Source organism: Leucopleurus acutus, assembly GCF_964270905.1.
Source record: "Leucopleurus acutus genome assembly, chromosome: 15".
Classification (NCBI taxonomy): Eukaryota; Metazoa; Chordata; class Mammalia; order Artiodactyla; family Delphinidae; genus Leucopleurus; species Leucopleurus acutus.
The window spans coordinates 70,849,381-70,874,194 of record NC_139157.1 but is presented as its reverse complement, the minus strand read 5'-3'; the positions used below and the strand labels follow the sequence as shown (position 1 = coordinate 70,874,194).

Genomic DNA, 24,814 nt, shown 5'->3' with positions numbered 1-24,814 from the left:
TCTAGGTAATATTTTTCCTAGAAAATGAAACATGAGTGAGCAAAAGGCAGGAAAGAAATTTGGCGAGTAACACTACTCTGATGGCGCAGGATCAGAATGGTGATGGGACTTGAGATGCCAGGTTGAGAAATTCAGTCTTGATACTTTAGGAAGTTGGGAGTCACTGGAGAACAGAGTGACTCAGATACAGGAGTACTTAAAGAATTTTAATGGTTTTTAAGCTAGATGACTGGGGGAGATGGAAACTGAAATCAGGGAGCGTGGGGTGGGAAAACTGTCTAGTAAACCAAGTAGACCACACTATAAAAAGGAAAAAAGCAAAATTAATACTTATAAGGAAGCACCCCATAGACTGTCAACCCAAGGAATAAAGGTGGTAAAGCTGGGCCTGGCAACTGAAAATATGGTCATAGACAGAGATGGGGAAGTTGGGAGGTGGAGCCAGTTTATGGTTAAAAAAAAAGAGAAAATCTGTGATACTACTGATTCCAAGAGGAATAATCCAACACATTTTTAGATTTAACACCTGAGCTCAGGGAAGAGAACAAGCCTTGAAAAGTAGACCTAGGAGTCGTGGTTCACAGAAGCCGCAGAGAACAGATGAGTTTAGCAGGGAGAAAAAGCAGGGAGCAGAGAGAAAGCCAAAACCTGAACTTTGGTAGAGCGTCAGATTTTTGAGGAGGGAGAAGGAAAAGGAGTCAGGAGTCTGTCAAAAGGAGCAGAAAAGGAGCTTCAGTCAGAGTGCCAAGTCATGGACGTTAAGGAGGAAACCCTTTCAGAAAAGGCAGTGTAGTCAACAATGTCACAGAAAATGAGGATGGAGAAAACTCAACTGGCTGAGAAAGGCTATTGAGAGACCAGGTTCAAAAGAGTGTGAGGATGAGAGCCACGCTTAGAGGAAGTCGGGGGAAATAAAAGGAGAGGCTACTTGTGTAAAACTGCTACTGAAAGGCAGAGGACCAGAACTTGGTTTGATCGGGTGAAAAAGATCTGAGCATGTAAGAAGGCTCAGAGGAAAGAGACAGGAGATGGTACTTGGAGATTCTGAGTAGGAAAGGGATGAGTACAGAAGTTCTTCAAGGCATGAAGAGATGTAATCACAAGACTAATCTGAAGAGTTATTTTGGAAGAGGACCTTTTCCTCTTAGAATGTCAACTAGATTCACTAAGAGCTGTTTTCTGATAGCTATCTGCCTACAGCAACCATAAACGATGGTATTCATTTGCAGGAAGGCCCAGTGGGTCAGCTTATCAACACCATTTGGATAAGTGCAGAAAGGTAAGACTGCTCGGCCCAAGAACTGGGTTGACATGAAGATTCAAGTTCATTAGAATCTGAGCTTCCAATAGGTAGAAGATCCAACTCTGAAACAGATCTGTGCTTAGCAATGTAATATAGGTTCTTAAAATTTGGTAATGAACTTAGTTCAGGGTCAAGCTAATTATCCAGGGGAAATACATCTATGATTTTTAAATTTTTATCTTTTTATGTCTCCATATACTGACGAAGTCACATTTTTACCTTTTCATGGAGTTTTCAAATTGGTTCACTGCTACTTCAGATTTCATCTTCAGCTCATTCCTCTCCACAGTTAATCTCTCCAGTTCATTTTTCAATCTGCAGTTTTCTTGTACAACCTCTGAAATATCGGAATCAGTAAAAGTATGTGGTTGGTAAAGCTTGCCCTCCAGGGTTCCAGAGGAGTTAGCATTTCTTTTACCCGGGTGCAGAACATGTTTCTTCACCCTTTTGGCAGTCATTTCCTCCCTAGCCTTAGAGTGCTGATTAGAGAGCATCTTTCTCCTCTCCTTCTGAAGCCTCTCCACAGTCTGTGAAAGGTCCTGTATCTCTCTCCCCTTTGCGGCTAGCTCCTCGTTGAGTCTGACCAGTTTAGCTTTAGAATGAGCCTGTTCCACCTGGAATTCTATAGACTGGAAATCTTGATCATCCTTATCATCTTTCTTGAGCTCCCATTCAGCATTCTGATGTTTAAGAACATCTATTTCAGCTTCAAGATTTCCTACAGTGATTTGATGGGCTTCCTTAACGTCATCCAGTTCCTTCTCTAGTGCTTTAACTCTGGAGGAGCTGTCATGTTGGTTCTGGGACGCCTCCTTCAACTTGCAGGCAAGTAGCTGTTCCTGCTCATCCAGTCTCTGCTCATACTGAATCTGTAGAAAAGAATCCATGTAACGACAAACCACTGCTAAACATTTCATTAGTTACGGAAGCCCTGCACTCCCCCAGGTCCTGCCTTTTCCTTCATTCAGGGACTCACCATGTATTCTGATGCCTCCAAGCCCATGTTCCTTGAGTCAGTCAAATGTGTTGAAGTCCTATCTTTGAAGGGCATACCATTATATATTCTCAATATATGTTATGTAATTTCCTAATTATATGTTGCTTCATAACGTTACAAGTTTTTATACACCAAAACTTACTTTAACCTCACAAGCAAACCTATTATTGTGTACCCTTCTCTATGCAAACTGACACACTATACTCCCTGAGAATAAATAGGGAAAGCAGTTGGGGTTACTGATATCTGTAAGAAATAGCACATTTTCAACCTTCTAACATCAATTTAGAAATCTCATAGGAGTAGTAAGTCAGCTTAGAATTTGCATATTGGAGCTTTATTATTATTATTATTAACAAAATAACCTAGTAGTCTACTCTGTGGAGGGAGGCATGAAAGAGCTTTGTTCATTCAATCACTGAATGTATTTACTGCGCTACAACTGCATGCCAGGCACTGTGCCAGATCCTAGAGATAAACTCAGCTCCTGCCTTCAAACAGTCCACAGCCCAGTGAGCTGAGTGACATGGCAAATTTCACTGTCCTATGATAACTGCGATAATGGGCCTATGAACACGGCGCAGAGGGGCACCTGGGTGTGTCTGGAGGCCTGAGGGAAGGAAGGAGGGAAGATGGCACAGAGGGAGCACATTCAAGTTCAGCTTTGAGGGATGTGTGTAAATTTGGGGATAAGTGGGAGCAGGAGTATTCTGGAAGTAGGAAGAGCACATGCGAAGGCAACTGAAATGCTTGGTGTGCACTGGGAATCAGAAATGAAAGGAGGAAGTGGCTGGAAGTGAGCAGGGGCAGGAGAGGGGGGTGGGATAGGGACTGGAAAAAGGAAAAAGTTAGGTACGTTTAGATAGATTAAAAGGGGGGTGGGGTTGGAATTCATTCCTCTATTTGGTCTCTGTCCTCCAAAGACATACTCTTCGGTCTCATTCTAAGAAGCTCCCAGCCCCCATGGTACACCTCTGAGCCCCATCTCCATGGCTACCCGGCACGTACCTTCATTTTCTGAAACTGCTGTTCCATGGTCCGAAGGCTTTTCTTTGCTTCTTCATCTTTGCCCTCCAGATCAGCTTCTAGTTTTTTTATCCTTTTTTCCATAAACTCCACTGTATTTCTATCCACTGTATCACCAGCTGCTGATGCAGCCAATATTAAAGCAGGCAAAGAATTGGGATATCGTCTCTTTAGAATTCCTTCCATTTCCTTAACCTATTAAAATATTTTTGTATGCATGTTAAGGTCACAAATATATTAAAATTAAGCAGCTTAATGTAAAAATTTAGATTATGCTCTATCAGTCATGTCTAGGTTTCAAAGAGATGTTCATATCACATCTCAAGACTGAATCAAATGCACAGCAGCACAAATTAATTTCAAATTTTATATCCTGATTAAAACACACTATAGTATAATGTCTAATCTAATACTGGTTAATTTACAGAAATCCTCTTATGTTTATTTGAAATAGATCTTGGGTCTTCCTATTATACTAGTAACAACCCATCTTTGTGAGGACAAAGCTCTTTCCCCCTCCCTTTTTTCTAGACACCCCTCAGATAAGTGTTTATACTGTCTACTGATTGAAAAATTGCTTATCTGCACAGGAATGTGCCAAGTTTTTATAATAAACATACAGCTTCCTAAGTGCCTGCCCCTGCCTGCAACCATCTCCCCGCTACCCCAGTCCTCTTCCAAATAAAGTTTAATCTACTTTAAAATGACTTCTTTCAATCAGGAAGCAAAGAAGATTAGATGACATTTAATGAAGTCCTCATAAAAACAACTTTTCATTTAGTCTATTAAAAACAATAACATACTACACAGTCTTTCTGTAAGGAAAAACTGCACCTGGTTCCACAGAAATTAGAGCTTGGTATTATATACACATACGTGTGTATACCTGCTTTTGTTTAAGGTGTTATGTTAAGATACCTTTGAAAAACATAGAGTAAGAGACTAAAACTTCGTTGAACAGTCTTCTAAGCCCAGAGTATGCAATAAAATAAATAAAATAGCACCTAAGAGGTGGTCTAGTGCAGAGGTTAGAGCGTGTCTGGAGTTAAGACTCTGTTAGCAGCGTGTCAACTCCTCAATCTATGTATCTCTTTCGCCTCATCGGTACCTCATGGGGAGGTAACAATACTGATTTCATGGTGTTCATATATTTAAGTGAGGATCAGATGACATTTATCTTGGTGAAGTGCTTAGCCGAGTGCCCAGCATGTGGTGAGGGCCTGATAATGGTTTTTAGTATATATGATCTGGTCCCCAAAACTACCTTTCCTAAGGCAAGATGGGTTGCTCAAAATCCTGTTTATAGACTGAATATTGTTCCTAGTAGGTACTTAAGGGTCACATCGTTTGCAAAGTTAACAGCAAATATTTCCATTCCTGAAGACTGCTTGCACATTCACAGATATACCATAAAGTGGAATACATCCAGATACAAAAATGGATCATTTCATCTATAAACTTTTTCATTTTGCTTCCCCTGGTATTAAAAATCTAGATTAGATGTAAGCATATAAAGGTATATATATCACACACACACACACACACACACACAGAGACACCATGTATATTAAAAAGAGACTAGATTTTTTAAAATGAATTTGTTTTAACATATTTACAATTAACTATTAATTAAAAATGCTAAACAATATTTTCAATCTGACTTTAATATTTTGCAAAGTATACTACATTTTTGGCAGAAAATTAATTTTGTTTCTATCTTCTTTCATTTTGCTTTTTAATTTATTCTTTGGTCTCTGATACCAGTGTGGCTCTTGTTGTTGTTGTTTTTTAAATCTCACTGGAAATTAAACTATGGAATATTCCATTAAATAAAAGCATGAATGAACACACATAATTGGAAATTTTCACTATAACATGCATATAAATTAGCCCCACTTTTACTTATGTGCTATTTAGAAAAAAAGATGTTTTATTCTACAATTAATCTATTTCAGGATATGGCTCAAACTGATTCTGAATATATTGTGATAAACCTTGATTATAAAATATGTATTAAGATTTAAAATCATTAGCATAGAAATGTTTTGTTCAAGGGAACAGAACAAGATCTGAAATGTATGTGAGCAAACTATACAAAATATTAACAATATTTTAGAAAGATATCATCTAAGACAGTAAACCAATAAATTTTTAATGAAAGTGTTAGTAAAAGAGGGAGGTTACTTTGATAAAACGTTACATTTCTGATCCATATGGATCACCGTTTCAAAGAAATTTCAAAATCTCTTTACTCTCATACGTTCACTTCTACATTATTCTCTTAAAATAAAATCATCTAGTGGATAAGTGGTTCCTTTGTTCTTTCCTCTCTCACAATTCTGGATAGCTTCTTCTACATAGGCTAATCTTAGTCTTAGGCACTGGAAAAAAAAAAAAAAAGAGCCAAGCGACCTAGACTATAGTTATTTCAGAATATTTCTCGCTCTTCAAACCACTTCAGTCCTGTTCCTTTCCTGGCCACTAAACCAAACTACTAAATCATACCTTTTAATATAACAGGTCCTGTAAAGTAACAAAGTTAATTTTTTGCTTAGTTTTCCTTCTTCTCATAAAACTGGGATGATATGCAGCCCAGTGATGACCTCACAGTCTCAGGTTTGTGATGGAATAATATCTGTATGTCTAAGGGTCATGACTTGACTACAGGATCATGTTCTCTTATGACAGGACTGGAAATTCTAATTTTGTTTTAATATTTAGTTATGAATACAAATACTATGTTATAGAAGGCTTTAAAAACATAAGGTACAATTAATATTCCAGCCTACAAAACAACTATTTCAATGAAAATAAACCTTTATCCTAGTAAGTGTTACTACATGGGTTTTGAAAAAAGTCTTCCAGCCACAATGACCATGAAATGAGTATTTCTAAGCCTAACCAGTGAGCCAGAGCTCAAAATTACGGCCAGCTCTCTGGGAGGGGATGTTCGGTTTCCAGGGTGTTCTGCTGGACTTCCCTAGCGCTACTAACATGTTTCCAACTGGAGGGTCTCCTTCTGTGCCCTCCTCTCTCACCTGGTTTCAGGGATCCTAGCTCTACAGGTGATCAGGAGAAGGGATCCTAGCTCTACACCCAGAGTGGCAAAGTTCTGTTTCCTTCTTCCTGGATGTCAAATAGAGCTGGGATGCAAATAACCTTTCATCAATAGGTCTACCACCTAATGAGACACACTACTCTTAAAACTTCTTTATGCAGAAAGCCACAGAGTACATAAAATGATGTTGTTTACTGTGTTTTTATTGTTAAATACTGTATTCAAAGTTTAATGCAGAGGCAGTTCTATATTAAAATGAATGAATAAACCCAAAAATTTCCAGGTTGACTACATCTTGTAGGAACTCCTGAAACAAAAGAGAAAACAAAAATGCTCTGTATATAAAATATCTTAATGAAAATTTACCCTGAACACATACTTGTCGCTCTAGATCCTGAATTTTTTTGGCATCAGTTGCTTTTTCTTTTAAACGTATCTTCTGCTGGATGGACGGATTTCCAGATTCAGCTTTCAGTTTCTCAACCTACCAACAAGGAAAGACCATGTTAAGAAGCATATTTAAAACACAGCAGAGAAACACCAAGAGGGAAGCGTAATGGCAGTTCATTAATTCACTTATTAGATCCCAGATAGGGCACTGAGCTGGAGCTATGGAGAGCAAACAAGACAAGCCAGGTCCCTGCTTTCATGGTGCTTAGATCTTAACGGAAGGAGACAGTTGAAAAGCTAATGAACAAAATCATTAAGTAAATTAAATAACTTCAGAGAGTGACAAGTACTATGAAGAAAATAAACTCAAGGAATGAGAAGAAAGAGTCAGAGGAGGTGAGACTGGTAGCTACATTAGATTAAGAGGTCATGAAGATCTTTCTGGGAAGTAGAAATCGGAGCCGAGACTTGAACAAGGAGTGAGACACAGGAAGAAGCTAGGTCAGAGCACACTCTAGGCCAAAGCAACAAGTGGAACGAGCTCGGCATGTTCAAGAACCAGAGGGAGGCCCGTGTGGTTGGGAGGAGGGTGACCGGGGAGTGCAGTATGGATGGGGCTGGAGAGACAGGCAGGGTTCAGACCACATGGGGACCTCACAGGCTGTGCTAAGGAGCTTGGATTTACAGTTGCCCCTTGGTAACCATGGGGCACCGGTTCCCAGACCCCTACAGATACTAAGATCCAGGCATGCCGAAGCCCCAGGGATGCTCAAGTCCCTTGTATAAAATGGTGTAGTATTTGCCTATAACTCCCATATACTTTAAATCATCTCTAGATTACTTATAATACCTAAAACCATGTAATAAATGCTATGAAAATAGCTGCCAGTGAACAGCAAATTCAAGTTCTGCTTTTTGAAACTGTTTTTCTTCCAAATATTTTCAATCCACAGTTGGTTGAATCTGCTGGATAGGGAACTTATGGATACAGATGGCTGACTGTATTCTCAGGCTAATCTAAAATAGACTACACAAATAAACACAAACCAAAGTCAAACTGGCCATTTTAATGAACAGAATTTCGAGTATATTGATTTGATGACACAAAGCTATGAAGGAGTGTTGACGATAACAGAGTTCATCTATAGAAATACATTCTGAAAGGATCATTACCTCAAGTTTCAGCTTCTCAATTTCTTCATTTGCTTCTTTAAGCCGAACTGCATCTTTATCCAGAAGTTCCTGATTTTCGGCGTACCACTGTAATCTTTTCTGCAGGCGACTTATTTCTTGTTTATGTGTTTCTTCTAAAATTTTTATTTCATATAATTTTTCACCTATAAGATAAAGTAATACAATAACTCCATTGTAACTTTTCAAAATATGGAAATAAACTACATTGAAAGATTTTAAATGAAAACCAATGTCTCTCTAATGAAAGCATTAAGAAAAAAATAAAGAGGCCCAAAACAACTAATGTACGTAAATCTGTGTCTAGTTTAGTGTATTAGTAAAGGAGGATGGAGACTGTGTTCAGAGTCCAAATCCTCAAACTTGTAGCAAAGTTGGCATATAGAAATTTTTGATAAATCACTTGTTTTCCCACTGACTTTCATTATAAAAGTAAAGTCTTTTCTATGAAAATAAATGTTGGATTCAGGAGATAATAAAAATGAAGAATTCCTATAATTATATTAAAAAGTAACAATGGCAAACATTAGAGAGCGCTTCCCATGTAAGACTTTATTTAATACAACAAACATATGATGGGAACTATTGTTGTTATTCTATTTTACAGATGAAGCAAGTAAATTTCTTACAGACAGTAAGTGGATTTTACTATACACATCTTACACTGAAGATCATAATATCGCAGAGGAAAGAGCCTTACTTTGGCAAACAAGGGGTTCTCTGATGAACCTTTCTAGCCCTGTGTTCCGCTGTCCTAAGCCGCAATCCACAGGTGTATCCAAAAACACGCTAATGAAATACTCCTGAGTGGCCCCCTCCATTCATTTACTCCTGGATCTCTCCATCTGTCAGGACCCTCAAATGCCATTCCTCTCTGAAACCCTTATTAGCACCCTCATGTTCATTTCTAATTTTTTTAATATTAAACTTTCTTATCTTACTCTCCTTCTGCGTTCTTATCTTACTCTCCTGTGTTTTCCCTGGTGGGGTATACCATATCCATCCTTGTGTTTCTACAAACATAGTTTCTACAAACATTTGTTCATTTGGTAAATATTTGAGAGCTTATGTTTCAGACCCAGGTACAAAAAGGGAGACCGTGCCCTGGAAAGTCACAGTTTAGCTAGGATGACTGTAAACAACTAAGCTTACAATGCCATGAATTCAAAACAATCTGTGACTTTCTTTGGTCTCGCAATTATTGCTGCTAAAACCAATCAAAGGCACATATCTATTAACTAATTTTTTTAAGTTTCTAAAATTACAATACACTTCAAGGAATAGCATTTTAATTATACTATCCAATTGCTATTACTTAACTCAAGATTAGAACAGTTAGGAGTATAAAGGTAAACCGTTTCAGCTCAGACTTTTACCTGTGGCATAAGCAATCTGGTCTTTGGCTTGGTCTCTCTCTTTCTTCACTTTTTCCAAGTCTACTTCAAGAGCCTGTTTGTCCTGCTTCAGTCTTTTGATGTCTTCCAATAAACTGTTTTTTTCTTTCTTGATATTCATAAAAATACAAAAGCAAATTATTTCCAACCACAATAAACTGTGGTAGAGTCTCCTTCACCCACGTCATCATAAACACTGCTAATTATTTTTCTAAATTTTAGCTTGATCTCATCACCATTCCCCTCCAAACGATCACGAGCTCCCCAGAGCCTACTAGAATCAGTTCTAATCACGTAACTCAACACAGCTTCCAAGCCCTTCCACTCTGCCATTCTCACTTCTCCTCGGTTACTCCAATACCCTTCTAACCAGTCTGCCTCTTCCACTCTCAGCACCTAGTCTTTTCTCCTCACAGTAGCCAGCGGAACTGTCTTCAAGAGTCAGTTAATGTCAGTCTTCTGTCTGAAGCTCTCTGGTGGCTCCCACCCCTCTTGGGGGAAGCCGACAGTTCTTACCATGACCTTCAGTGTCACAGAACCCAGTCATGCCCGCTCCTCTGATGCATCTCCTGCAAATCTCCCCCTCGCGTTCCATGCCAGCTGCAGAGACCTCCTGGCTGTTCCCTGAACCCGCCCAGCACGTTCCAACCCCACGGTGTTTTTGCACTTACTGTCTCCTCTGCCCTCACACAGCCAGGTGGTTCGTTCCTTCACTTCATCAGGATTTCTGTTCAAACGAGGCCCCAGGAAGGCCTTCCCTGATCATTCTAAAATGGCAACCCTCATCCTGGCCCCCAGGGGTGCTGCTATTTTTTCTTCTCACACACTCATCACCGCCTGACATAGATGTTTACTTGAAGGCAGAACTTTACTTTGCTCATCCCTATATCACAAATGCAAAAAAATGCTTGGCACATTTTTAAAAAAGTTAAATTCTCAATGTGTTCACATGCCGCACTCTCTCAACTGCCCTCATTCCTCGCCTTGCCAAAGTCATACTTATCCTTCAGAGCACAGTTCAAATGAGGCTATTCCTGATAACACCTGCCCCAGCATTACCACAAACTTTCAGTGTACCTCTAGCACAGCATTTACTACTTCGTTTCATACAACACTTATTTGCGTACAAGCGTTTTCTCTTTGTTAGGCTGAGAGCTCTTTGGGGACCAAGACTGATTTTACTGCTTGCTTTACGGCACCAAGCACATGGCAGGTACTCAGTAAATGTATACTGAGCTGAACTCATACCTGCTGAACAAACTCCTGGGGCACAGTTGGTATATTTTACTTTCAAAATGAAAATTCTTAGAAACTTTCTGTCACCCTACCTTAGAATCTAAAATACAGTCTTATGAAGAAAATAAAGCCATTCATAAGGGCTTGAATAATCGTGGTTCTAGCTGTATCATTTCATGTTTAATCTTCTGTGCGATCTTCTGTGGATGTCTTTTCAGGAGAGCACTGAATTTCTACAAGAACCTACTGTGTGGACACTCAGAGGCCTCTGCCTGTCTCTCCGACCTTTTCTTCCATCACTCTTGTCCTTACTCACCCACTTCTGTCTCAGGTGCCCCTGTATCTGGAAGGTACCAAGCCCAACCCTGACTCGGCCTGTGCTTGCCCCTGGCTGGAGGGCTCGGTCTTTGCACAGTGAGCTGCTGCTTCTCCTCCATTCTCGATGCAGACACCACTTTCTCAGAGAGCACCTCCTTGCCCACACGGCTGACAGCGGCCTTACCCCTGCCCTGCCTACCGTTAGTCTCTATTCTTATTTTCCTCAAAGAACTTACCTCTATTTGTAACTATTTCTTGTTCACTTATTATCTGTCTTCCCTGGTAGAATATAGGTTCCTAGTGAGCAAGGCCCATGTCTGTCTTGTTTACCTACTGTTCTTCCAACTCCAGGATGATTGCCTGACTGACTGGCTGAACTGCAGTCAGCCTCATCCTCCTCTCCACCCTGGGAATCTAGAAGGACAGGGCTCAGGACCTTCGCTTTTAGTATGTGTCCATCCATAGTTTACAAAACAACAATTCACATTTTAAGACTACACTAATTGGTATTAATTTTTAAGGTACAAATTAGACTATACGTAAGTAGGTTTGATATGAATATTGTATTACAGATTTATCTCAGTATGAATTTTTTGCTCTTAAACTATTTAAACTCAGAAAACCAAAGTGAATGAAAATTAACGCATGACATTCCATCTTTCAATATTTGCACAAATAAACACAACCCTAAGTAATTTTTATCTTTAACACTTCTTTTTTTGATTTCTTTTTTTTTTTAATCTTTTTTTTTTTTGGCTGCATTGGGTCTTCATTGCTGCACGCAGGCTTTCTCTAGTTGCAGCGAGAAGGAGCTACTCTTCGTTGCAGTGCACCCGCTTCTCCTTGCGGTGGCTTCTCTTGTTGCAGAACATGGGCTCTAGGCGCGTGGGCTTCAGTAGTTGTGGCGCACTGGCTTAGCTGTTCCACAGCATGTGGGATCTTCCCGGACCAGGGATAGAACCCGTGTCCCCTGCAGTGGCAGGTGGATTTTTAACTGCTGCGCCACCAGGGAAGTCCCTTTCTGATTTCTTTTAAGGTGTTCCCTGCCTTTGGTACTTTCACCATGATGGGTTTAGATGTAGATTTTAAATTATGTATCCTGAGTAGGACTCACTGTATTTCCTGAATTTGAGAATTCATCTCTTTTATTAATTTCTAGACAATTCTTAGCCATTACTTTAAAAAAAATTTAATTACATACTAGAGTATCTCACATCTCTGATATTTTTCATTTCTCTATTTTTTGTGTTTCACTCTAAGCTCCTTAGATCTATCTTCTAGTTTACCAATTTCTTCTTAGTTATGTATGATGTATTTAATTTTTCTACTTATTCTGTTTATTTTTCTCTGAATTTGCCTAGTCTGTTTTGTTCTTTCCTCACACTGAATTTCTCACTTATTTTGTATATTAAATCATTTAAAGTCTATTTATTTCATAGTCTACTCAGTAATTTGATTGGGGTTCTAATCCTGCTGTTTATTAAATCATCCCATGCCTGCTCACGGTGGGTTGTTTCCCTGGGTTTTGTAATTCTGCATTCTGGGCGTACCGTCAGCAGGATTTTATCTGAAGGAATACCATGTGAGCTGGGTTAAGGATGGATACCCCTAAGAGTGTTTTGCATGTGTTTCTTAAGACACACTTAAGATGATCACTAACTCAGGACCACCTTTTATGCTATTTTCCTTTTCCAGTTTGAGTATGACCAAACCTTGAAAGTAGTGTCAATTCAAATACTAAAACACAAATGAAGGCAGTAGGGATGACATTTATACTGAACAACTAGTAAGACACTGAGCAGAGATTTTTTTCCCCCTCTCTATATAGAAATCAAGTTAAGACAGATAAGCTTTCTTGATATTTCAGCCCCTTCTGAAGGTGGGTGGAGTTTTTCATGGACCACTGTTTTACTGAAGGATGTGGCCCTTTGAAATCCTGGGGTCCTATCTCTACTTTGTTGTTAAAGCTCAAGGCTCATGGTTACTGAACTGGTAGCCTAGGAGCAATGTTTACTGCTAGGTTTGTATCCCTGTTCATTTCTGACCCCTAGAGATTCCCCTTACTTTCTTGAGAGCTGGGTTATGCATTTACAAGATGTTTCTTATATTTTAGCCAGCCTTTTCCAGTGATTTCAGTGGCAGTTTTAGTTTCCCGTTTGTCAGAAAAAAGTGTGTTCAACGTAGCACTTTTAAAAGGTCACTAATAACAGCCTTCAAATGAAGCTAATGCTGTGCTTGAAACCTTACCATGTTTTCCCAAGTCTTCATAAACTTCAGCAATGTTAACTGCTCTCCTAACTTGCTAGTATTTGAGGCCCACTGATAAGTGCGGGTGTCCAATCATTTATTCCTTCTTTCTACTTATCTGCCTACCTATCTAATCATTCTGTACATACATGCATCTTAAGAAAGTTCTCTAATGGATTCATATTTGAAGATGTATTTTACATACAAGTCTGTTCAGCATCAATTATTGAACTAAGGCATGTATAAAGTGCTATATAACCTAACTTTATATAATAAATTTCTAATTAAAAAGTGATATGTAATTGGAATTTTTCTAATTTACATAATCATTCAAATAGATTGGAAGGACTTTTTAGTTTAGTGCTGTGGTTCTTAATGGGAGGGAGTGGGGAGAGTTGACTGCCCTCCCACAGGAGATGTCTGGAAACGTGGCAGTGCTTTTGAGTGTTGCAGCGACTGGTGGGTGCTATGAGCATAGTTCCTGGCGACAGGAGTGATAAAAATCATGCAATGCCTAGAACTGTTCTGCTTAAGACAGAATTAATCTGCCCTAAATCCCCAAACTTCTCCTATTGATAAATACTGCTTTAGAAAATTCTAGGCCATATTCTTTATAACAATTCAATACAAATAAAGAAAAAAGTTATACAGTAGCTATTGCTTTTCACCTCTGTGTTAGGCACATCAGACACACATATTTGCAGATATAGCCTCTGGCCCCCAGAACTGCACAGTCCGCTTGGGAAGACAGAGGAAAAGCCAGCTAACTTTTTAAGGTGAATGATTATCTTCAAATTATTTTCCTATTTTAGCCGTACATTTCCAATGAGGAATTTGAAGTTAGGTATACATGCCCTAAATAAGGTTATGCGTCCAACCATGGCTCCACATGAAAAATGCCTGATGAGAGGTTGGATTATAAAGAGGATGCCACCTAAAACCAGCATCACATTGTCTCCTCTATAGTAAGGTCACATGTGTCCCAGTGCTAACCTTAGATATTTCCTAATTTTAATTGGTATGAAATTTATAAGCAGAGTTTATTTTTTCATAAATTACAAAAGCAGATTTTTTTTTTACACATGTAGAGATTTTTATAACAATCTTTCCTATTGCTAATGGTTAAAATCCTTATGCAACTTACCTGTGCCACCCGTAGTTCTGCTAACAGATCTGTAAAATTCTCGTTTCTGGTGGGCTCTGAATCTTCAACTACTTGAGACAGGAAACGACTTTTATGCATCTGTTCTCTGATTTATTTTGAAAATAAAAAGAAATATATTTTTTAAAAGGTACTCCTTTCAATACAAAATATTCAATTCTTAAAAATTAAAAACACTTTGCACGTTGAAACTATGTGAGTCACTGAAGAGAAAGTTTATTTAAACTAAAGATTACAATACTAAAATACTAAAAGAGAAGTATACTTCATGTGAAATTTTTATGTATAATCTAAAAGAACCAAAACCCTAAGAGTACTGGTTTATTTGTAATATAAAAATATTTCCTGCCAATTCTCAGAAAAAAAAAAAATCAATCTCCCGGAAAGACTTGCTGCATTTCCCCTGTGGTGTTCTGTACTCCTTGTCACATCATTCTAGACTCCTGAGAAACACAAATTGCCAATCATACCCGTGGAAACTAACAAACAAAAACAAACACAGTCTACTACTGGTACCTTAGAATCAATTTTTCTGTTTTTTTCCAGAGATATTATACAAGTTTAGGAGTACACATATGATCACCTAACCCTACTTTCTAAAGAAACCATTTATTCCATTGTGAAAATTCATTTAGAGCTTCAGGTTTGGATCCTGGAATAGATCTTCTCTCTTAAAAGCCAGGCAACAGGGCTTCTCTGGTGGCGCAGTGGTTGAGAGTCCGCCTGCCAATGCAGGGGACATGGCGGGTTCGTGCCCTGGTCCGGGAAGATCCCACATGCCGCGGAGCGGCTGGGCCTGTGAGCCATGGCTGCTGAGCCTGCGCGTCCGGAGCCTGTGCTCCGCAACGGGAGAGGCCACAGCAGTGAGAGGCCCGCATACCGCAAAAAAAAAAAAAAAAAGCCACGCAACATTATCAGATATGAAATTTTAAAATACTTTATTGAACCCTCTGGGAAGAAAGCAGATATAAATGCCTTCATGCCTCAGAACTGTGCAGATTATCAGCCTTGGCTTGGGGTCACAATTACCAGGAGAAAGGGGCATTTTCCCCTTCCTAATTTACACAAAAGTGCCCTCACTAGCTAACCTGTGTACTTTCCAGCTTTGTCTGCTACAAGATATGCTTTTTTCTATTTTGCAAGAAAGATGAGTGTGAGCTAACAGCAGCCCTGCCTCACATGCCCTAAGTTACCTTACAAAAAAAATGGAAGAAGTATGTAAATAAATAAAACATACATGGCATTCATAGTCAAAGAAGTTTCTTCTGATAGCGGTCCTATTTGAGGTTTTAGGTGTTTAGGTGAAATGATGCATAGCTGGCAGTCATTTCCCAAAAGAAGACAGTACCCTAGCTTGCCCACATGTGTTGGTTCAGCTCTTTCACTTAGTGTGTTAAAGACGGATGTAATAACATCCCAAAGGCCGTACAGTCTGAAGTATGATTGATTCGTAAGTGGGTGCTGGTGCCCCGTCAGCCTGCCACAGTGAGCGCTGGCTGTAGTAACTCGCAGGTTCTCCTTCTCTGGAGAAATGCCCTTGCCAAATAGCAACCCCTGACCCCTGGCCCAGAGGATACCCCCACTCGCTCCCTGGGGCCCACCTCAGCCAGGGACTGGCTGCCTTGGGGGGTACAAAAGGCTGCCCCCCACGTGCCTCAAGTAGGGGCCAACTCTGCAATGCAATGTGTTCTCCTGAGCCTCCTGGCGAGAGCAGAATGAAGCCAGCCTCCAGCCGAGACCACATTCTTACTTGCCTCCCCTCCTGCTACCCGCCCCCATCTCACTTCTCCTGAGACTAATCCTCCGGGAAATCACCTCCACGAGGATCCCCACCTCAGGCTCTACTTGTATGGAACCTGACCTAAGACAATAAATAATACTGTATTTTCTCTTTACTATTATTACTAACAGCATTATTACTAAGATGTATTACCCACGTATCTCAGGCTTAAAAGGAATATTCAATTTCCTGAAATAGATGTCAAACTCAAATACGAATATACTGAAAATACTGAAAGTATGTACTAGTCACCTAATATCAAGAGAAAATCCACTGAATATTAAAAGTACAAAAGTTACAGAACTGTAAATCAGTGTACAATTTTTTTAAATTTCTAAGTATCCTAAATGTTTTATTAATATAACAATAAAATGCTTAGAAATAGTCCAAGTATATTTGATTTTAAGAATTTTAAAAGGACTTACTTTAAGGCAGCTAACTCGCTGAATAAACTCTGGTTTTCCTTGAACATTCGCTCCTCATTTTTCTTGTTTTGTTCTTGGAGATCTTTCACTTGATTATACAATTTTTCGTTTTCCTTTTTATACACGGGAAATTATGTTTTAGTTAAAAATCAGTAGTGCTTACATAAGTGTATCTGCTTCTAAAAGATACATCCTTTAAACATTTTTAATAGCTTTTAAATTTCTTCAGTTTTTGAGTAAGCAAAATCTTTTCCAAACTCTTTGATTTGTCTCAGAAGAAAATCTGTTACCTGAAAACAATTCTTTCTAAAATGCTCAAAACGCTTACTTGAAAAAAAAGTTGCAAAAAAATTCCCAAAGCCAAAGAGCCTGTCAGTATAATGTACCGCATTTCACAGGAGTAAATGGGGGAGAGACTGCAGGAATAACCACATCCTGACTTCAGGCACCAGGGATGGAAAGGCCAGTGGGACTGTTTGCACCTTCTTTTTTCCTATTTTTGGCCCGTCTTTCTGCCGTGAGGTAATTGGATGTACCCACGGTGGATATCCATGTTTGTTTCTGGAACTTTCTGTGAGCAGGGAGTTAGAGACTGGGTGTTTGTGGAAGATCAGGACAGAGCAGAGCAGAGACTAGACCCAGTACAGCACCTGACTTGAGCTGAAGGGGGACTCAAACAGTGAGATCAGGGGGAGAAAGTACCCATCTGTGCTTAGATGCTCTGGCTTAGTAACCTCTTTAAAATCAAGAATCTGATGAAAACCACAGACCTTTGAGGATCTAATGAAAACTATGAACTGTCTCACCACGTCTGGCCTAGTGCCTGGCACACAGTCTGTGCTTGATTATCTGCAGAATTAATGAAACTCCGAAAAATACATACATACACAGACACATAAATTTTGTATTATCTTTGTGAGAGTGGGTGGTTGGCATACTCATAGGTCTGTGAAATCCTCCTTAAAACCCATGTCCTATACAGCAAGCTCAGAATGGCAGGAAGGGTTTTTGGACGGTTCTCACTAACTCTATGGTGGGGTGTCCTGCAAAATCAGTACAATTTCATTTACAGCAAAAGCTGTAGTCTCTGATGTGGTGATGCTTTCTCTGGATGTCCCTGGAATGAAAATGCTGGTTATCGGTAGGCGGGATGCTTAGGCTATTGTTGTCACAAAAGAAAAAGGTAATGAGACAGAAGAAGAAGGGGAGGGAAGTTAAGAAAAAGGAGTGATGGGAAAGAAACTAAGACAAGTCTCATTCTGGGGATCACCAAACCTGCTCTGGCTGACTGTCAGGTCAACACCACCAACACTCCATCATCTCAGAGAACAAATGTACGGCTTCTATAGGACACACTCATTTCCTCCCATTTAATTCAATTGTTTTTCACTCTCAGGGCATTGGCAATTGATTTCAGATTTATATTTCTCAATATAATATCAAAACTAGCCAATATTATCTACTGAAAAAATTATAGAAAATGAAAGAAAAAGAGGACAGTTTCTAAGGAAATATCGCTATTACAATTAGTAACAGGCAACAGGCAGTAACTGGTTACTGTGTGGAAGGCACGAAGTGGTTGATCTGTACTGTCTTATTTTAATTTCACAACCACCTTATGAGACAGGTACTATTATCCTCATTCCCACTTCACAGATGAGGAAACTGGCTGAGAGGTGACATGATCTGCCTAAGGCTGCACAGCAGGTAGTGAAGCAAAGTCTAAAACCAGATTTTTTGAATCCAGAGCCCATGCCCTTAACCATTTTAATTCTGCCCATGAGAAATGTACAGACTAGTCAAATTATTACTTCCTCGCATTGCCAGAATTCCCATTACCTGTTAAATGGACACAAATATTTTTAAATGCCTTATTTTTATAATCAAAGAATCTCAAGACAAACTCACTATGTGCTGAAGAGCCATACCTGTTGATATCCTTGAAGAAGTGTCTCTTGTTCTTGTATTTCTTTTTGGATTTGCTTCAATTTTTCTTCAGTGACAGGATCAGCTGTTTCTCCAAAATGCAACCACCTTTGTTTTTTGTTTGATTCTTCAAAGCCACTTAACTTTGAGAACATGCAGGTATTGTTTTATTTGGAGAAGGAAATGATACAGTGAGCAGTGAGGGAGAATAACAGAAAATTCGAGGTACATAAACCTAAGACTGCCTTATAACCACAGTGGAATGATCACAACACCAACTACAGTTAAACCACTTCAGTGTGCTTCGTGCTGATAGTTCTGATGATGGAAGTAACTCAGAAATGCTACACAGTGTCACTTTCTGAATCTAGACCTTCCATAGCTTTCTTTCTGAAACTCTGTCTTCCGTGAAGGTCACAGCGAACCAAGGGATTTGTTTTCAGAAAGGACTGCTAACAAGAAAACTATCAAAATGAGCCAATTTCAATTTCAATTTCCCCCCCCCCCAGGGGTTCCATGTAGGCTCTTCTGTAAGGAGGCCCTCTCAGGAACCATGTTCATGTTTTATACAGCAAATGTATCAAGTGAAGCAGCCCCAGGGACAAGCAAGTGACAATGCATTTAGCGGGGAGTACCAGTTCTTTTTTAATTAAATAAAAGGAGAAGTAGGACAATGTGTCTAGTACCTTGGCTTGTAGAATATAATTGTCTTGATTCAGTCTGAAGAGTTCCTTTTCCTGTTGTCTCTTTAGTTCCTCCACCTTGTTTTCCAGCTCTCTCTCCTTTTCTGAGAATGTGACTTTAATTTGCTCAATTAGGGCTTGGGCACCCCTCCATTTTTCCTCTGCTTCCTGAACTCTTTTAAACATAATCAATTCTGTCTCCTTGTTCCCACCATGGTATCCTGAAGAATCCTTTAAAGGAAAAGCATTACTTCATTATGTAGAGCTATAATATTAGGTTTGAACACAGGTGGTTAGGGGAAAAAAACCCACAAAGAATAAAAATGACACGGTTAACAATGTTCTACTGTATAAGAAGATCAATAAATTCCTGTGTGACAAGAATATCAGTCAACATAAAAGAAATTACATATATTTCATTATTTATAATTTACTTTCAATATATAATTACAGAACATAAAAACATTATGAATATTATTTTGAAATTCAGTACCTACATTCTGAACCTGAGCACAGGAATCTGCTTCTGTAGGGCCTTCAGACTCCTTAGGAGTAGCCAGGCAACTTTCCGTTTGGGGTGCTGCTTTACCCAAAGCTGCAGGCCTGATGAGTCTCGTTCCAGATAAGATTTCTGAAGATTGTAAGCAATGGATAAAAGCACCACAAATACAAACTAAGTTGAGCGTGTATTCAGCAATTATGTAACAATAAGTACTAATACAATGAGAACACTAAGACAAACGAGGATCACGAAGCAGGCTGACGCCTGCAACGCATCTGTTCCACTGCACTCCGAACTCCCGCCCATAATCAACATTCTGCTCAATTTGACACAGAAGGGTAATGACACAAGATTCACGTCAAATGACAGCTGGAGCTGAATAAACGTGAGGAGAATGTAGATTGGGATAATTTCAGGTTTTATTATTTTTCAATAATTATTCTGTCAAATGTTCACAGCAGTAACAAATAAAAATATCTAAACAATGAATCAAAGAGCAGCGGATAACTTTATGAAGCATTTTACTTCAGATTAAGTGTGCTTTCAGAGCACATTTTTTATAAGTAACGTATATCAAGATATAGTATCACTGGAATAATATAGATTACATGGAAACTTTATAACAAGTAGTTTAAATCTGATTAAAAAACAAAATGATAATACTGCTATAATACCCTGTTTATTAAATTAGAAAAAATGTGATTAATGTATATCTATTCTGGTGAGATTTTCAGCTTTTAAAAGGTACCTCGTAAATCCTCAAACAGTGGAAATAATTCTAAGGCCAGTAAGTTATTCAGTTAATAATAAAAATAAACATTTAAGGGAAATACCTAGAGAGGTCTTGAGGCCCATGTTCAATTATTACAGATTCTGAACTGCACACTGAGTAAATATTTATTTGATGCTTTAGATGTAAATGAAGCATTTGAAATTTATATTTTTAATATAATTTTTTCAAGATGCTAACTTTTCAAATGCAGAGTTTACTTTTTCATTAAAGTGAAATACACGGTCATTAAAAGATTTGGAAAATACAGGAAAGTCAAAAGAAGAAACACGTCCCCAATAGTACCTCAGCCCGAGATTGCCTTCTAATCTTTTCCAGGCACGCAGGATTTTCCTTACAGAGTAGTAATCATATTTAATTGGATTGTTTGACGTGGAAGGTTTTTCTCGAGAAATGTCTTAAAGTGTTCATAAAGGAACTGTTTGAATCACTGTAGAAGCAGGCATCAATCCTTCCAAGTCACTGGAGTTGCATCAACATGGCCAACGAATGGGGTGTGATTCTGCTAGCGTTGTGACTCTCCCTAGGATGTGGTGGCCAAGAGTGGCAGGTGGCTCTCGCTCAAGCTGCAGTCAGCCAGTGCTTTTATACCACAATTCTCCCTTCCTGGATTCTTAATTTTGGTTTCTCTAAGTAATTATTTTCAATAATAGTACATGGACAGTATCTTTTCCCTTTATACCCGAAAGAAAATTTGCTTGGATATAAAATTCAAACGTGAAAAAACACTGCAGAATTTGGCACCCATGAACCCTTCTTGAAAAAACAATGGATTAAGAAAATTCAGTCAAGTAAGAAACCAATCAAAATAATTCCAGAATGGAGAAGCGATGGATAAGGGACTGGTGAAAAGCATTCTGGCCCTTTCATAGCCAGAACCAAGACCCTCATTCAAACGCTGAGGAGAATTACAGTCGCTGGAGCGAATAAACTAAATATATCCTGAACAAGTAAAAATAAATCCAACAAAAATGGGCAGCAGGCATGTGACTGGGGGTTTTACTACCTCATATTTCATAGAAGGGAAAACAGATAATGTACAAAATGTAGGTAAAAACAACAACATGGTTTTGCCAACCTTTCAGAGGTTTCCACAGTCTATTTTCTTAAAGGGATCTTTTGAGATGTAGTATGTCTTAGGATGAAGTTTCTTTCTCGTCTTACAGATTTAAGTAAAACTCAATCTAATATTTTATTTAAAAAGAACTTATGAAGTGTCATCTGTTCTTATAAAATGCTTTGTCTGTTTGTCCTGCCTGTCTCCTTCCTTCCAGCTCCCATCCCCGCTTCCTTCGACCTGGACAAGGACATACATACAAGAAGCATGGAAAGAGGCTCACCCAGTGTGACCTCAGTTGTTCCTGGCTAATTATTGCTTTCTTTTTACTTCTCTGTGTTTTTTAAATTTAAAGAATGAGCAATTATTCCTTCTGTGACAGTAAACGTATCAGTCTAAAGATAAAAATATAAGAGGCAATAGCCCAAGAAAATTAATTTAGAATAAAAAGGAAAACTGCCACGTGCAGACACCAGTAGCCGCCAATCTCCTTTTCCTCCCTAATAACAGAAACCTAATTTTGCCCTGGGCAGCAGTGTGCCAGTTAAAAACACCCATCCCCCTGGACTCCATGCAGCTGGGGAGAGGGGTGGGAAGGAAACACAGGATCAAAGTTCTGGCCAATAAGATGAAAGCAGAAGTTTCCTACATGGCACTTCCAAGAAAGTGACTACTTTTCTGATTAAGAAGCTGCTGAGTTAACAGGCAGGGACCTTTTACCTTTCACCTCTCCTCCTGACAGGCCTGGAGGTTGTGTAGCCATCTTGTGACAAGGAAGACAAAAGTCACCGACTAAGGATTTTGCAGCAGGAAAGAAGGGTCCTTGCACAGTTGCACCAGCTATGAACTGACGAGCCCTGGTTTCTCGGTTACGTGAAAAAAAAAGAAGCCTTCTAACTGCGTAAGCCCCAGTCATTGGGCTTCTTCTTCATCATACCCAATGTGGATCCCAAGCACAGTCTCTAGACTTTCTGGACACTCATCTTTGCCTCAGGGTCTGCTTCTTGAAGACCCAACCTGTGACAAGTAACAACCACCCCAAAGGAATTCCAGTTCTTTGGAAATGAAACTAAAGTCACTCTGGGAAATTTTCCAATAAAAAGACAGAGATTAAAAAATCATACTTAATGGATAGTCTAATGAGAAAAAGTAGCTCAGTATAAAAATAGACAGTCACAGTTTACCACTGTACTTTAATATGAATTTTACTGATGTGTTTCTTTTTTATTTCGGTAGTCACAAGCACTATGAAATTGTGAAATAGGGAAAAATATCCATAAGAATATTACTTTAATCTATCAACCTCTATACCAACCCCCTCGTTTCCTTCCCACCCCATGACATTACTTCTCTTCACTCTCAGTAATTTCCATACACGCACAGGAGATCCTTTCAATCCCTGTGTATACATGCCTCTCCGCCCCAGCTGCTCTCTCCCACTGGCGCTCTAGATCTTTTTCTATCACCAGTAACGCATGTACTCTCCATCAATCCTTCCTCCCACCTGGATTCCCACCATCCTTGGGACCCCCTGGGACTCACTTCGTGGTCCTGCCTGTGTCATGCTGTATCACCCCCCTGATGTCTTTTCTTCCTTCACGACTCAACTTACATTCCACATACGTTGGTCTCTCCCTTCTTGCTCCTCTCTCAGTTCACTGTACTCATTTGGCAAAAGCCACGCCTCTTGACAACCCCAACTATACAACTACCCAACACACCCTGCCTGGTCTCAACTTACACTCGTGGTCACTAACTGCACGCCGACGCTTCCTGCTGCAGTCTAACCCTCCAGGATTGCCTTTTCACATCTTCCCTCCTCCAACACCCCTGCCCCAACTTCACTGCCACCTCATCACATTGTACTTTACTTCTCAGAGTAAATGGAAGCAACCTCTCACCACTTCTACCCACCCACCAGTCTGCACCACATCTCCCCCCCTTCCTATCGGCCTGCCCACAGGCGAACTGTCCATGGTCCTCTCTGAAGCCAACTCTTCCCATGTGCACTGGATCCCAAGACAGCTCCTCTACTCAAGGACACTGCTCTAGCAATTCTCCCCTCCATCATGCATTTCTGCCTGTCCACTGCATCTTTCCAAAGTGCATAAACATACTATTATTCATTCACAACTATTATTTCTCCCATTAAATCAAAACAAAGCAAAATAAAAGGCTTCTCCTAACTCCACTTCCATGCCAGCTACTGCCCCATTTTTTTCTTCCTACCTTTTACATGCTTTCCTCCAGGGGCATCTAGAACTCGAAGTATCCAACTCCACTCCTCCTATTCTCACTCAGCTTGCCTTTCACAGCCACATATCCACGGAAACTGCTTGTCCAATACTGATGGCTTCCTTTCTGCTAAACCCAAAGGCCAGCTGTCAGTCCCCATCTCTCTTTATCCCTCAGCAGCAACTGATAGAGCAGATCAATTCTCCTTTACACACTGTCTTCACCTGGCTTTCAGGACCCCGCATACTCAGGTTTCCCGCAACCTTGCTCTGTCTTCTTTGCAGGCGACTCCTCTTCCGCCTGACCTCTTAAGGTTAGCATGCCCAGGGTTCAGGCCCTGGCTCCTTTTTCTCTAGATATGCTCTCTTGATAATCTTCATCAGTTGCAGAGAACATTATGCTTAGTGAAGTTAAGTCAGACTGAGAAAGACAAATACTATATAAAACTTCTATGTGGAACCTAAAAAATAATACAAATGAATGTACATACAAAACAGAAAGACTCACAGACATAGACAACAAACTCGTCATTACCAAGGGGAGAGAGGAGTGGGAGGGACAAACTAGAAGTGTGGGATTAACAGACACAAACTGCTACACATAGAATTGATAAGCAACAAGTATTCACTGTACAGCAAAGAGAATTATACCCAATATCCTGTAATCACCTATAATGGAATATAATCTGCAAAAAAAAAATTTCACTATGCTGTACATCTGAAACTAACACAATATTGTAAATCAACTATACTTCAATTAAAAAAACCCAGACAAACATGGCTTCAAAAATATTCATCTTTAACGTCTGAAACCTACAGTCCACACCACCCTCTCAACTCTACACTTTTCTACCTAACTGCCTCCTTGTTTTCTCTACTTGTGTGTAGAACAGACACCTCAAAACTATCACCTCGACAGCTGAACTCTTGGTCTTCTCTCCACCCCCAGATCTACTCCCCCTCAGCCTTCCCCATCCCAGCGAGAGAGTAACTTCATTCTCCCAGTTGCCATCATCCTCGATTCCTCTCTCACAACCCCAAACCGATCTTTTAGACTCTTGGTTCTGTCTTCTAAATATACCCTTACCCAACCAC

At 39.6% G+C, this 24,814-nt stretch overlaps 1 protein-coding gene across 1 annotated transcript in view; it reads right to left on the bottom strand.

Moving 5' to 3' along the window:
• CEP162 (centrosomal protein 162) overlaps nucleotides 1–24,814 on the bottom strand; it is a 90,218-nt gene that overhangs the window by 21,617 nt on the left and 43,787 nt on the right. The window contains exons 14-23 of the mRNA XM_082856042.1: nucleotides 19,634–19,767; nucleotides 19,140–19,367; nucleotides 18,456–18,596; nucleotides 16,528–16,640; nucleotides 14,305–14,410; nucleotides 9,342–9,468; nucleotides 7,948–8,111; nucleotides 6,764–6,868; nucleotides 3,309–3,521; nucleotides 1,523–2,172 (exon numbers count right to left, since the gene is read on the bottom strand). Coding sequence (XP_082712168.1) covers nucleotides 1,523–2,172; nucleotides 3,309–3,521; nucleotides 6,764–6,868; nucleotides 7,948–8,111; nucleotides 9,342–9,468; nucleotides 14,305–14,410; nucleotides 16,528–16,640; nucleotides 18,456–18,596; nucleotides 19,140–19,367; nucleotides 19,634–19,767 — 1,981 coding nt within the window. The remainder of the gene's footprint in view (nucleotides 1–1,522; nucleotides 2,173–3,308; nucleotides 3,522–6,763; nucleotides 6,869–7,947; nucleotides 8,112–9,341; nucleotides 9,469–14,304; nucleotides 14,411–16,527; nucleotides 16,641–18,455; nucleotides 18,597–19,139; nucleotides 19,368–19,633; nucleotides 19,768–24,814) is intronic.